Genomic DNA, 13,331 nt, shown 5'->3' with positions numbered 1-13,331 from the left:
TTTCTCATTTAATGGTTTCTTTTACTAAATAAATATAAGATATCAATCAAATAATTTAGTTAGGAAAGGAAAATCAATGCCTATGTCCAATCCAAAAGGGTATGGAGCTCATAAAAATGATAAGAAGGAGGAAGAGGTCATTTGCTAGCATAAAATCTTTAAAAAAGAAATTAATAAAATTTTAGAGAGAAATTAAAAAGTTTTTAGTTTTTTTTTTTTTTTAAATATATTAATGTAATTAATTTAGTGTTTAATATTTGGTATGTAAAGTTTGTTACTATTATTATTTGTTATTAAAGAAATTGGTGATTGGGTTGGGCTTGTATTTGCGGGATCAATTTCGACTATTACCACTATAGTCCCTAGGTGCCACTGCCCCATCCCCACAAATGACACACATGTCAGTTTAGGAATTTAAATCTATGTTAATATCACTCACAAAATTTTAGATAACATAAATTTTCCAAATAAACTACCCACGAAGGTTAAATGCAAAATTTGTTATTAAACATTGAGTTAAAGTGTAAATTTTTTTAATTTCCCAAACAATTATTTTGGTTTCCGTGCATTTCTGGTTTCGAGGTCTTTTGGTCTTTTATTTGTTGTTTGAGGGTTCAATGGTCTATGGTGAAGTGGTCTTGGAAGAGGAAATGTTTCCTTTCTCTCAATTGTCAGGTCGTCTGTTGAGTTTGGAGGAAGAGTCTCAAGTTATTGTGATGATCTAGTTTTTTGGTTCACTAGTCATGTAAAGGTGGGTCTCGTTCGTTCTCTTGAGATTGTGCAGGAAAAGACATTCATAGTAGCTTATGAAAATGTGTACCCTGGGTCTTAGCAATGCCGTTGAGACAGAGGATGAGGTGTAGGTGGGGAGATGGTGGCAGAGCCCAACCAGGACAACGAGGTGCTAAATTCTTTGCACATGACTTTGCTACCACCTTTTCAATGTTGTGCTGCCAGACACTCATAGGGAAATTCATAAGCTTGAGACCCAAGCTGGGGTTGAGCGCCAATCCCTCTCAGATTCCAAGCTTATGGAGGATATGTCTGCTTGGGTCCCTGACCCTGGTCATACTAGGGGCAAGAAGAAGCATTATTTGAACTCAATGGTTCTAAATTGGCAAATGTAGACATTTTTAGGCTTGGTCTTGAAGGATAAGTAATTTGAGAAGTACAATATTTTTCATCTCTAGAGGATATTAAGAGAATGCTCAAGAATCAACGGTTTTGCTTAGATAGAGTTGACTCTCGCCTGACGCATGTAGAAAGCCACATTGCATGTGAATTGGATTGGGGGGACATGATGGACCCTCCTAGTTCTAGCACGAGGGCTACAACAAATATTACTTCTTTGGAAAATGACCAGTGAACTCGGTCGGATGGCGGTGCAACTTAAAGGTAGTAGCGAAGTTTCATGGCAAGTGAGGCAAGGAGCCTACCTTCTCTTTTGGTGTCCTCATCATATGTTGCTATGCATAGTGGTTCCTAACCCGCTCATTTGCGCACTTGTCATTTCATCTGGTTTCCTTGCCATTGGGCCAATGGCTGGTTGCAGTGATATAATCTTGGTCTGGTGCTCCAGTGTAAGGGTTGTAAAATTTTGTACAATTATATGTTTGTTTTTTATGGTACACCCTTTGTGATCTGTAAGTTGCTGGAGTTGTTTTGTATTTTGGTATTTTGGAAACATGTTTATTTTCTCTGCATGTGTTTATAGGGCAACAATGATTTAGGCTAGTTCTGACCTTAGACCATATGTAATCTGGGGGATAAGAGTCTGTAGTTAGTTGAAGGGCATGTAGAATTTGTTGGTCTAGTCAATTAGTGTAGCATGCTAAAGGAGAGTATGAATCTTCCATGGCCAATTTGGAAATTCATGTAAATCCATGTTTTGAATAATATAAAGCCTTGATTCACAAAAAAAACTATATAAAAAATCATAAAATTTTATAATAATATATGATGTTGTTTAAACATGTTAAGAATTTGTGTTTTTTGTTTCTTGTTTTCCTCAACACTTAAATGTGAGGTGATATCAATTATTTAAAACTAACATCTCACAATACTAATTAATAGAATTGTAAATATTAAATATTAACATTCCACAGAATAAGAATATTTAAGGATGTTGAACCTATTTTTGCATTTAAAACACTAATTTTATTATTTCCAAATTATAATTTTGACAAAAATTGCATGCCAAAATTTACATGGTAAGTAGCTAAAAAAATTGACAAAATTACACTCTAATTTATTTTTATTTTTAAAATTTCAAGAATTTAAATTTTTTCTAAAATAAGTTAAAATATTTAAAAATAAAATTTTATTTTCAAAATTCTTATAAATTAAATAAAACTATAATCTTCAGTAAGTTTCCTATTAATTTGGAATTATTTTGATTAAAAAATAATTAAATTTATACATTTTTAAAACAAACACTTATTTTTATTTGGTTTTAATTTAGAAAATAATTTTCCACCACAACTATTAAAAAAGCATTATCTGATTCTCATATCATATCAACATTATGACCTTACTAGAGAGCTATTCAATTTCAATACCCTCATCTCATTGAGGTTATTTATTTATTTATTTATTTTCTATCTAGGTTGAAGTTTAGGTTGGGTTGGTTTGAATGTTAATTAGAAACATATTTTACCTAACTGCATATGTTTTCATCAAGATTATGCAAAGCTTGGCCAATCTTGGGCACCTCATGAAATATTTTTTATAGTTAGTTCCTATCCTCTATCCCTCTCCATAACATCTTAACCTAAGACCTAATAGAGACTAAACCCCACACAAATCCATTGTTCAACATCTCATAGATCCCCTTTCCCATAAAATGACCACATAATTTATCTATAAGGTTTCTCCACCATAGTGTGTTGTGATGTAGCCCAAGTGGTTGGGAAAATGGTTTGCTTTGTCCTCCACCTAGGGTTGATTTCTCTAAAAAAACATGTTAATCCATTTTGATAAGGCTCAAAGAATAGACAACCCTTTTTCCATAAACATCTCATCATGATGATGAACCACACTTGTTGATTCGAAACGTGTTGGACAGAAATTTCTCTTATGTGATTTCTACCAAAAAACTTTACTTAAATCTCATCTCTTACAACATCATAAATTCTTGATTATGATGTTATAATGGTGTGAGAAATTTAATTATAAACTCTACCCAAACTATCAGCATATTACCAATTCAACACGAATAATTATTTTTTTATCTCAACCCCATTTTACCATACCATAAAATGTAGATAAAGTAATAACATCTCTTGCATACTATCTCATCTATGTAACCCAAACTATCAACATATTACCAATTCATCACAAATAATTATTTTTTTATCTCAGCCCCATTTTACCATACCATAAAATGTAGGTAAAGTAATGACATCTGTGTATACTATCTCATCTATGTAAGCCAAACTACCTAACATGTTACCAATTCACATAGATAATTTATTTATTTATTTTTTATCTCGTCACATTTTACGACACCATCTCATGTATGCAGGGTAATGCCATCTCAGCATACTATCTCATCCATGTAACCTAAACATGTTGCATGGAATAAAGTCAATTCCCTCACCACCACCATCTGTTGCATGTAGTTCACCCATGAGGTGGAGAATAAACTAATTCCCTAGCCTCTGTCACATATAAAAGACAACATCTGCCATTTAGTGGCCGCCATCGTGAACCTCACATGAGAGATAAGCAGGTCCCATCATCGATCTTAAAGCTACCCACTGAACGCATCTGGAAACCCCACGAGTCTTCCGAGTTCTGTCTGAAAACTGCGTAGGTAACAATGGCTTCAACAACCGCAGCTGCTGCAGCGCTCGGCCGAATTGCCTCGACACCAAATCTGCAAGCCGTGTCATCGTCGTCCACTTCTTCTCCCGTGGCCCGCCTCGCCATTGGATCCAGATCGTGGTCCGCCTCTCCTCCCCGCCGGCTCCGTTCTATTGCCTCCTCGCCCCTGCTGGAGGTCAAGTCCAGGTTCGGATTGGGCGCCGCTTCCAACCTGTTTGCCTCTGAGAATGATCTCGCCTCCGCTGTCGCAGCGCAGGTTGGTGGCGCCAACAATGGCAGGGGCTGCCGAGGAGTTGTCTCCATGGCCAAGAAGAGTGTCGGGGATTTGAAGGAATCCGATCTTAAGGGCAAGAAGGTTTTTGTCCGGGCCGATTTGAATGTCCCCCTCGATGAAAATCAGAACATCACCGATGATACGCGTATCAGGGCCGCCGTTCCCACCATCAAGTACTTAATCAGCAACGGTGCCAAGGTTATTCTTACAAGTCACCTTGTGAGTATCCTAATCTCTGCTAAAAATGCTGCATTTTTTAGTTTTGTAATGGGGGTTTTATCTATCTGAAGGGTTTCCTTTATTTCTGTTTGTTGCTGTCTTTGTCCCAGATGGTTGCGTTGAGGAATTTCTGTTGATATCTGATTCCATTTATTTTAGGAATATGTGATGATCGTTGGTTTTAAATTGTTTATTTCGACTGGAAAAAAATAGGGCAAATTCCGTTGATATGAGGAGAGTTTACATGGGTCAAGTGAATTTCAGTGATGAGTTATTGTTTTTGTTGGATGTTATAGTTATGGGTGTTTGACTGGGCGAGTCTAATGTTTTGGTAAATTTGATTGGCTTGTCCTTGTCATAGCATTCAGAGAAGTCACGGGTCTACAGCCCTCCCGGGATCTGCGCGCTTGTAATGCTAATAAATTACTTGCAATTTAATTTAGGAATACGTGATTATCGTTGGCTTTAGATTATTTCTTTGGTCTGGGAAAAAAAGATAAGGTGAAAAAGGGAAGGGTTCCCCTGGTTGAAGTGATGGGTTATTGTTAAAATGCAAAAAGAACCATTTTAAAAAAATACCATGTTATAAATAAATTATATTATTTATGTTATCATATTCAGTTAATAGCTTTAATAACTCTAAATAGACTTGCTTGCAATTTATTTTATAGATCCATCTTAATTTTGATCCATCTTAATTTTAAATGTGTTAGACGTGTCATGTGTCGAGAGGGATCATATTTAGAGTATGTGTGATTGAGTTTTGCACTTCAAATTTTGACATTTCTCCCGGTGCTGCACCAAATTAATAGATTGAAGGTTAACTTAAATTCCTCTATAGTATGTGTGATTGAGTTTTGCACTTCAAATTTTGACATTTCTCCCGGTGCTGCACCAAATTAATAGATTGAAGGTTAACTTAAATTCCTCCCGCTGCTGCATCTGCTAAATAGATTGAAGGAAGATGTATCTAGAACCATGTTAGTGTTAGGATACGTTAACATGAAGCGGATGATTCATTTATTTATGCTGAGGCTAGATTTATATAGTTTTTATTATTTGATTATGCTGAAGCCGAGGCTAGATTTATATAGTTATTATTATTATTTGATTATGCTGAGGCTAGATTCGTTTGATTATTATTATTGAAGGTAGATCTCGCTAATATCATGCCTTTTTAATATCCAATATGGACCATCAATGAGAGAAATCATCACTAAGTAAGATGAGCTGTCTAGTTCCCTATTAGTTAATACTCATGAATAGGTTTTGGTCTCTCTTCAGGGACACAGGTGGAACAATGGGATTTACCCTTTCTTCCCTCCCTTCTTTGAGAATTTTGTTGTATTTTTTTGGGGAATGTTATTTGGTGAGTCACCCAGAACATTGGAACCGTTGTAGAAATCATAAATGAATAGAATGTGAGTGCATCTATTAAGCACAGAGTTATGTTTGAGCCTTGAGTTCGAGCAGCTTAAAATAAAACCCTTGAAATCAAAATCTGCTTCAGGTTTGAAAAAATATACCGTGTAATTGGTTACATGGACTAGAGTGAACTACATGGTTGTTCCCTCGCCAGCAATGAATATTTCTTCATTTCTTTTTATGCTCAAGGAGTTGTTTTCTATATTCCCCAAATTTAGCATACAATAATGAATAACTATCCGTGGGATCAACTATACCAGGTTTATGGTTGGCCTGTGATATCTTTTTCAACGTGCTTCTTTTATGTGCATGCTATTAGAATCTGTTGTCAATTCATCCTTAAGTTTGACAGTTGTCTTTCTAGGGATTAATGGTATTGATCTTATCCTTATGCATTGTGGAGTTTCTTGCTTATATTTTCTGCAATATATAAGCTAATTTTAGCTTTTATGGCAGCTTTTCTCGAGATATCATTGTCGACAAGTTGATACAATCAGCTACACGAACTCATAATTATTCAGTCATTATGCTATATTTCTGTTGTTCAGTCATGTGCAGTATTATAATGGTTTGGTTTAGCATCATTGTTTGTTGATTGCGGCTTTATTTGTTATTGAACATTAGAAGGTTCCACACTTAGTGAAGAAAGCTAACATTACCTTTCTTTCTGTGTTTATCATTTCCACTGTAGAGAGCTAGTTTATACTAATCAGTAATTATATAAAGTATTGTGTCAACGAGGTACAGTTTCAGTTTTACTTCAAACTAACTAGTTGCTTGAGGTCCCAATTTTCATATATGCTCTGTTTTTCCAATTAGGCAGGTGATGTTTATTTCTCTGATTTTGGGTTCTCATTATTATTATTTTTTTTAATGTTTATATGTTTTGTAGCTGATAACACTGCAGTGTTTATATTTCTACGCTTCTGCAAGGTTTCAGTGCTTATGTCTTACTTTCATGTTTCCAGGGTCGTCCTAAGGGTGTCACACCAAAGTACAGCTTGAAGCCTCTTGTGCCCAGGCTTACAGAGTTGCTTGGGGTGAATGTATGCATAGTTTAAAATGCTAGTCCTTTATTTAAAAATTAAATGTGGTTTTCTTAAAATGCTAGCCCTTCCTTCCAGAAATGAAATCTGTGTTTCTAATGTGGAGCGCTTATCTATTTGTTGATGTTGATTGTGCAGGTGGTAAAAGCAGATGATTGTATTGGACCGGAAGTAGAAAAAGCAGTGGCATCGCTTCCAAATGGAGGAGTTTTGCTTCTTGAGAATGTTCGATTCTACAAGGAGGAAGAGAAAAATGATCCTGAATTTGCAAAGAAGCTGGCATCTATTGCAGACCTTTATGTTAATGATGCTTTTGGTACAGCTCACAGAGCACATGCGTCAACGGAAGGTGTTACTAAATATCTCAAGCCAGCTGTTGCTGGTTTCCTTCTGCAGAAGGTAAGTTGCCTTTTCTTACTCTGTTCAGGACAGTGCACATGTTTGTATTGGCTTTGCCAAGTGGAGGTCAGAAGGTCATAATTTATGAACCTGTAGCCGAGTATGGATGGGGCTTTTCTATTTCTTAGGCATAGGTTGGCATGATTATATCTGGTTCTCTTATCTTTTTCAATTTAGGCAAAGCAAAATGGTACGATACGTTCAATTGCTTACTGTGAAACTGTGACATTTTGTAGGAACTTGACTACCTTGTAGGCGCTGTGTCTATTCCTAAGAGACCTTTTGCTGCCATTGTGGGAGGGTCGAAGGTGTCATCCAAAATTGGAGTTATTGAGTCTTTGCTCGAGAAGGTGGATATTCTTCTCCTTGGAGGAGGGATGATTTTCACTTTCTACAAAGCCCAAGGGCTTAAAGTTGGATCCTCCCTTGTTGAAGATGACAAGATTGAGCTTGCCAAGACCCTGATGCAGAAAGCGAAAGAGAAGGGTGTCTCTCTTTTATTGCCGACAGATGTAGTAATTGCAGACAAATTTGCTGCTGATGCAAACAGCAAGGTTTGTTTTTTGCATTGAAATTATAGACAAACATGATTTAAAGCAATAAATAACTGACCTTTTGTTTGAATTTTCAGGTTTAATTAAAGGCTTCAATTTATTTGCTTGAAGCTTAGCTAAAATGTAACAGCAGGTTTAGCTATGCCTTATTCGTTGTATGTGGTTTATAGGTTGTGCCTGCTAGTGATATTCCAGATGGATGGATGGGTCTTGATATTGGAGCTGATTCAATCAAGACTTTTAGTGAAGCTTTGGATACAACTAAGACTGTTATTTGGAATGGTCCCATGGGAGTTTTTGAATTTGACAAATTTGCCGCTGGAACCGAGGTTTGCGCACATTTGATTTAATTGGACATTGACATATAGCTTCATGTGATTTAGGAAGTACAAATGGTTTGATATGTTACTAAGACGTGTTTTTAAATGCAGTCAATTGCAAAGAAGCTCGCAGAGCTAAGTGGGAAGGGTGTGATCACAATCATTGGTGGAGGTGATTCCGTTGCTGCCGTGGAGAAAGTAGGTGTAGCTGAGAAGATGAGCCACATTTCCACAGGTGGTGGAGCAAGCTTGGAACTATTAGAAGGCAAAACCCTTCCTGGTGTCCTTGCCTTGGATGAAGCTGTCCCAGTGACAGTTTAATCTATTTCAGTAGGATAATTTTGTCATTTTTCATTTGGAATGAAATATTTAGTTTCAACCTTTCAGATGGGGAGTGGCACTAAGTGTGAAGAAAGAGTGTTGAGTTATCTTCATATCAGCCTAGTACGTTCATGGTTTTTGAGTCCTGTTCATTTGTAAAAGTTAAAAACTCGTCAATAAAATAGCAATTTTCGACTCGGGATTCAGGAGCTGTTGATCATATTTCTTGTGTTACAGGCCTTTGCAATGACTAGTTATAAAGCCTGAAGGATATGTTTTTCGATGGAGACTCGAAACAATTATATCTTTGGTAGTATATGTTGTCGAAAGTGTCAATGTAAATAATAAAATAGCAATTTTCGACTCAGGATTCAAGAGCTGTTGATCATATTTCTTGTAATATAGGCCATTGCAATGACTAGTTATATAGCCTGAAGGATATGTTTTTTCGATGGAGACTTGAAACAATTATATCTAGATATGTTGTCGGAAGTGACAAAGTGGAAATAATAATCATTGTTTTTTTGGGACATGAAATAGAAATGTAACTATTGTAAGTGCACGGCCACTTTGGTTCGAAATATGCCATTCAAAGTCACCCAAATTGGGGTGGTCCTTATTCTTAAGCATTGAAAATTTCAGTATAGAAATGTGTAAGAGACAATAGTAATGCTGTTCTTCGCCCCATTTTGGAAATTCCAAAAGTCTGCACTTCAAAGCACTTCAGAAATCTCAACTCCTTTATTCGTGTGGTTCTTCAGATATATATCATAGAACTTCTGCACTTTAAAACACTTCAGAAATTTCACCTCCTTTTCTCGAAGCTAGCTCATCTATTTCATAGAACTTTGTCTGCCAAACCTTTTCCTTTACTCGAAGCTAGCTTATCTATTTCATAGAACTTTAAGTCTGCCAAACCTTTTCACTAGGGAGCGCAAGAAGATAGACACTAAAAATGCACTTTAAGGAGAGATGAATATCACAGCATGAAACTAATAAACTATAAATTTAAGGTAACAATAGTACACTATATATCATAGAAATAGTAGACTTTATATATCATAGAAATAGTACACTTTATATATATCATAGAAATAGTACACTTTATATATTATAGAAATGAAGATAAAATACAGTACCCTGGTGCATCTTAAGATGGTACAACAAATCTCCTTAACACCGTGGTGCATCTTAAGATGGTACAATAAATCTCCTTACACCGTGGTGCATCTTAAGATGGTACAATAAATCTCCTTAACACCTCGGTGCATCTTATTAAAGATGGCACAATAAATTTCCTTAACTCATCCCAAATACGAATTCTCCAATTGCTTCCCAAACCCTAGTTAGGCATCCCTAATCAACAATACAGAGAGTTGGCAGGTTATTCACCAAGTTATCTTGCCATACCAAAAGCTCCACAACAAGCTAGCCTACACCAAGTAAGCACTATACAAACTCCCTGCAACCAAGTTCAACAAATCTTGCTTCTAGTGTTTCTTCCCATTAAGCCTATGTCTACCTTACAACAAAATTTGGCTGCAGATCTTGTTCTACAGTTTCATCCAACTAACCGTATGTCTACCTCACACCAAGTTCTACAGTTTCATCTTACTAACCTTATGTCCACCTCACACCAAAAATTTACGACCCATGTAATCACTTCAAGTCTTCTCTAGGGTTTGTCACACCAAACTAAGTCTCCAACCCTTGTATCACACAAGCACAAACGCTCCAAAAAAATTACATCATGATTCCAAGTACATACTTGAACAGTAGTAACGGCTAAGGTTCTTTCCCCCAGTTATGTAAGATAGATAAGGGAGGTCAAAAATAGAAGTGTACTAGGTTCACAACACCCTACTAAGTCATATAAGGTAGATAAGGGAGGCAAACCCAAAAGCTAGCAATATCCCTCAGAAAGGCAATTGTTTTATGTATGCATGGGCCCACCCACAACTGTTAACAGAAAAAATGAAGAAAACAAAGGAAAATGTTCCCCAGTTGCAAGGAAAAGTTTTTACACAGCCATATCATCAGGTCACTTGTTGGGCATTTGCTCTTTTAAGACCACTCTGGATTGTAGCAAAATTGCAGCGGGCTACCAAGGTCAGCACCATCCTTTCCGTTGTCATCAGCACTATGGCAGGCGAAGTAGCTACGAACAATAATGGGATATAAGATATCAAATTCCTATCTTCGTGGACCTGTCTTTTTTTTAACTATGGACTTCTGGTATTGATGGGATTTTCATTGAATATAGTTTATGACGTTCAACCATCAAATGATGTACAACAAAAGAAATTTTGGTAAATCTGATCTACTTTATGTCGTTCAAGATGCTCTGGAAGCAAAAAGATACCGTACGAGACAAAAGAAATGAGAACAAACAAGAAAGCATCTCACCATCCATTCAAAAGGTTTTTTCATGCTCATTTTTTGGGATTAAATGGGTTCTGGCCAATACTCTACCAGATGAAATAAATGAGAATAAAGGAGATTTCGGAGTTATCACAACATCCACTCAAAAGACTGTTTTTCATGCTCATTTATAGGATTAAATGGTTTTGCGGCCAACCTCTGCCCAATAGACTTACCTAAAGGCGTATCTTAAGTAATCATAAGGAGATACACTCCAAGGATTCTACATGAAGCTGTATTACTAGCTTATCTGTTCCTTGAAATAGGAGAGAAGACTTCGATGTTGTGAGAAATGCCTCTTCCTTACTGGAGACTATTTGACTTCCATTTATTATCACACAATCATCCCATAGCTATTTTCAAATATGTGTTAATATGGATGGGCCATTTTTCAAACATTAAGGGACTTGTGGCATGTAATGTGATAATATGAACGAAGTTCCAGGAACATAAATCTCTTACATCTCCGGCAGGCGTGTTTTACTATTGACTTGTGTTTAGACTCTGTATTTAACTGAGAGAGATCTCAATGTTTGAAAATTGTAGTGTTATTTCATCCTTGCGAAGTCTTTGTTTCAGTGTTGCATAAGCCATAACTTGGGAAATCCTAGCAGGTGAAATGAAAGAAAGTGATCCGAATAACAAATAGCCTGCATAGACTTTTACAACCATAATGAACACCAACCTGATTCTCTGGTATCTGCTTCCAAAAAGATGGAAGCACTCAAGGATGCCCGGATTAGATTTGGTAGCCATATGAAGAAAACGTTTGCTGATAGTAGTTGTAATTTTTTCAGCATTAAAAGATAATTTTGGTTGAAGAGTGTCAAATCTAAAATTGGTGGAAGTTAAGGCACCCATTAGAATTAACTGATAATTTTAGAAGGATGGAAAACCGGGTTAGTAGTATTTAGGTAAACATGGAAGTGAAAGAGGACAAATTTCACTTCACCAAAGCCAGTGTTTGCAGCAATTCAATATTTGTTGCAGGCAACTGAGTCATTCAATTACACCCACACAAGTCAAAACTAATGGCAACCGAAATTCGTAACCATCAAAACATCTTTGGCCCTTTACTGGATGAGGGTTTTCGTATTACATTTGTGGTCTTAGTGCCATCAGATTTACCATATGCCAGATTTGGCTTATCCGTTGGATGAAACTCTCTCCGAAATGCAGAAAGAAAATTGCTGACAATGTTTTTGATAGAGTATCTTTTACCAAATTGTATATATGCAATAAAAAATGCTCTATATTTTCATCTAAGTTGGTTTTACTGCAGTATATAATCAAGGAAAGCTGCATTAGATGATTCCTCGTTTTGTTTTCATGTAAAGTGTTTGAAAGGTATAACTTCCATTTGTCCATGCAAAACATAGTTCCCCTCAATTATTATTTTGAGTAGGCTTGATCCCAGTTTCAACATCAAAGTGACTCGTCCTTCCCGAGCATTTTCTGGAAATCTGGGTGTCAATAAAAAATGGTCTTATTTTCATGGCTGTCATTCCATAATAAAAATCTTACGTGGGAGAATTTAAAAAAGCGTGGTTGGCTGGGACCAGGTATATGTCCCATTTGCAGATCTGTCGAGGAAGACAACTTTCATTTATTTCTTAATTGCAAGGGCTCTCGTCAAATATGGTTGCTCCTGGAGAATTTTTGTGGGATACAGCTCATGCCTCACTTGTCGATCATGGAAGCGTTTATATGGTGTAGTAAACAAAATGCCTCATGGAGATCAATTTTTATCATTACTTTCTGGTGTATTTGGAGGTGGCGGAATAATTTCATTTTCAATGACAAAAGAACTCCGATGATGGAAATTTTCTCCTCCATATGTGCTCTCTATGAGGATATTCCGCTTTCCTCTCCCATGCAGAAGACGCTTCATGATACAAATATCCCACTGGTGTCTACATCTCTGCCTAGAGCGTTTTTTGATGGTGCTGAACAGAACGGTGTTTGTGGCTGTGGTTTTCTTATATTAGCAGACGAAGACAGTGTTTTCTCTATTCATTGGAATGGGGGGAGGGGTACAAATATGATGGCTGAGGCGATGGCTCTCGCAGGCCTCATGAGTTTCTGTCTTTTTTTAAATCTTCAAGATGTTTCTATTTATGGGGACTCAAAAGTTTTGGTGGATTATGTTGTTGGGAAAAATACCATCTCCAAGCCTCATCTTGTGGGGTGGCTTGAACGGATCAGGTTCTTTTGGACTTCCTTAAAAGGTGTTTCAGTGAATTTCATCAACAGGGAGCAAAATCAAATGGCTGATTCCTTATCAAAAAAAGGTCTTCGAGCTCCTCCGGGTTTGTGGCATCTTCAAGTGTCCTCTGGTGGAAAATGTTTTTCCATGCAGGACTTTTTCCCTCCCAATTTCTAGTTTTTCGTTTCATAGTTCTCTCTGTTTTTATTTCTGTGCTATATAAGATGCTTGTAGCTATGAATTATATGCTATGTGTTTTTGGTTGAACAGGCTTCATCTCAACCTCTCGGCTTACTTCGGATTGCATACAGTTTCTCTTTG

The 13,331-nt window shown here is 36.7% G+C and overlaps 1 protein-coding gene across 1 annotated transcript; it reads left to right on the top strand.

The window, feature by feature from the left end:
• The first annotated feature begins 3,680 nt into the window (after positions 1-3,680).
• Positions 3,681-8,589, top strand: LOC149238419 (phosphoglycerate kinase, cytosolic). Its single transcript, XM_089373037.1, has 6 exons — positions 3,681-4,318; positions 6,712-6,789; positions 6,928-7,188; positions 7,425-7,742; positions 7,913-8,071; positions 8,174-8,589. Exons 1-6 carry the CDS (start codon positions 3,821-3,823, stop codon positions 8,381-8,383), a joined length of 1,524 nt encoding a protein of 507 aa, XP_089229163.1. The 5' UTR covers positions 3,681-3,820; the 3' UTR covers positions 8,384-8,589.
• The last annotated feature ends 4,742 nt before the right edge of the window (positions 8,590-13,331 follow it).

The sequence above is a fragment of the Pinus tabuliformis genome, chromosome 8 (genome assembly GCF_031772625.1).
Source record: "Pinus tabuliformis cultivar Carrire ecotype Pingquan chromosome 8, CPIR1, whole genome shotgun sequence".
Classification (NCBI taxonomy): domain Eukaryota; kingdom Viridiplantae; phylum Streptophyta; class Pinopsida; order Pinales; family Pinaceae; genus Pinus; species Pinus tabuliformis.
Note: the sequence above shows the minus strand (reverse complement) of the source record. Positions and strands in the feature narration are given on the sequence as shown.

Excerpts from the sequence above, each read along its gene's own strand:
- LOC149238419 (XM_089373037.1), top strand. The coding sequence starts at position 3,821 with ATGGCTTCAACAACCGCAGCTGCTGCAGCGCTCGGCCGAATTGCCTCG. Across the intron at positions 4,319-6,711 it reads TTATTCTTACAAGTCACCTT|GGTCGTCCTAAGGGTGTCAC; the intron begins GTGAGTATCCTA and ends TCATGTTTCCAG. Across the intron at positions 7,743-7,912 it reads CTGCTGATGCAAACAGCAAG|GTTGTGCCTGCTAGTGATAT; the intron begins GTTTGTTTTTTG and ends TGTGGTTTATAG.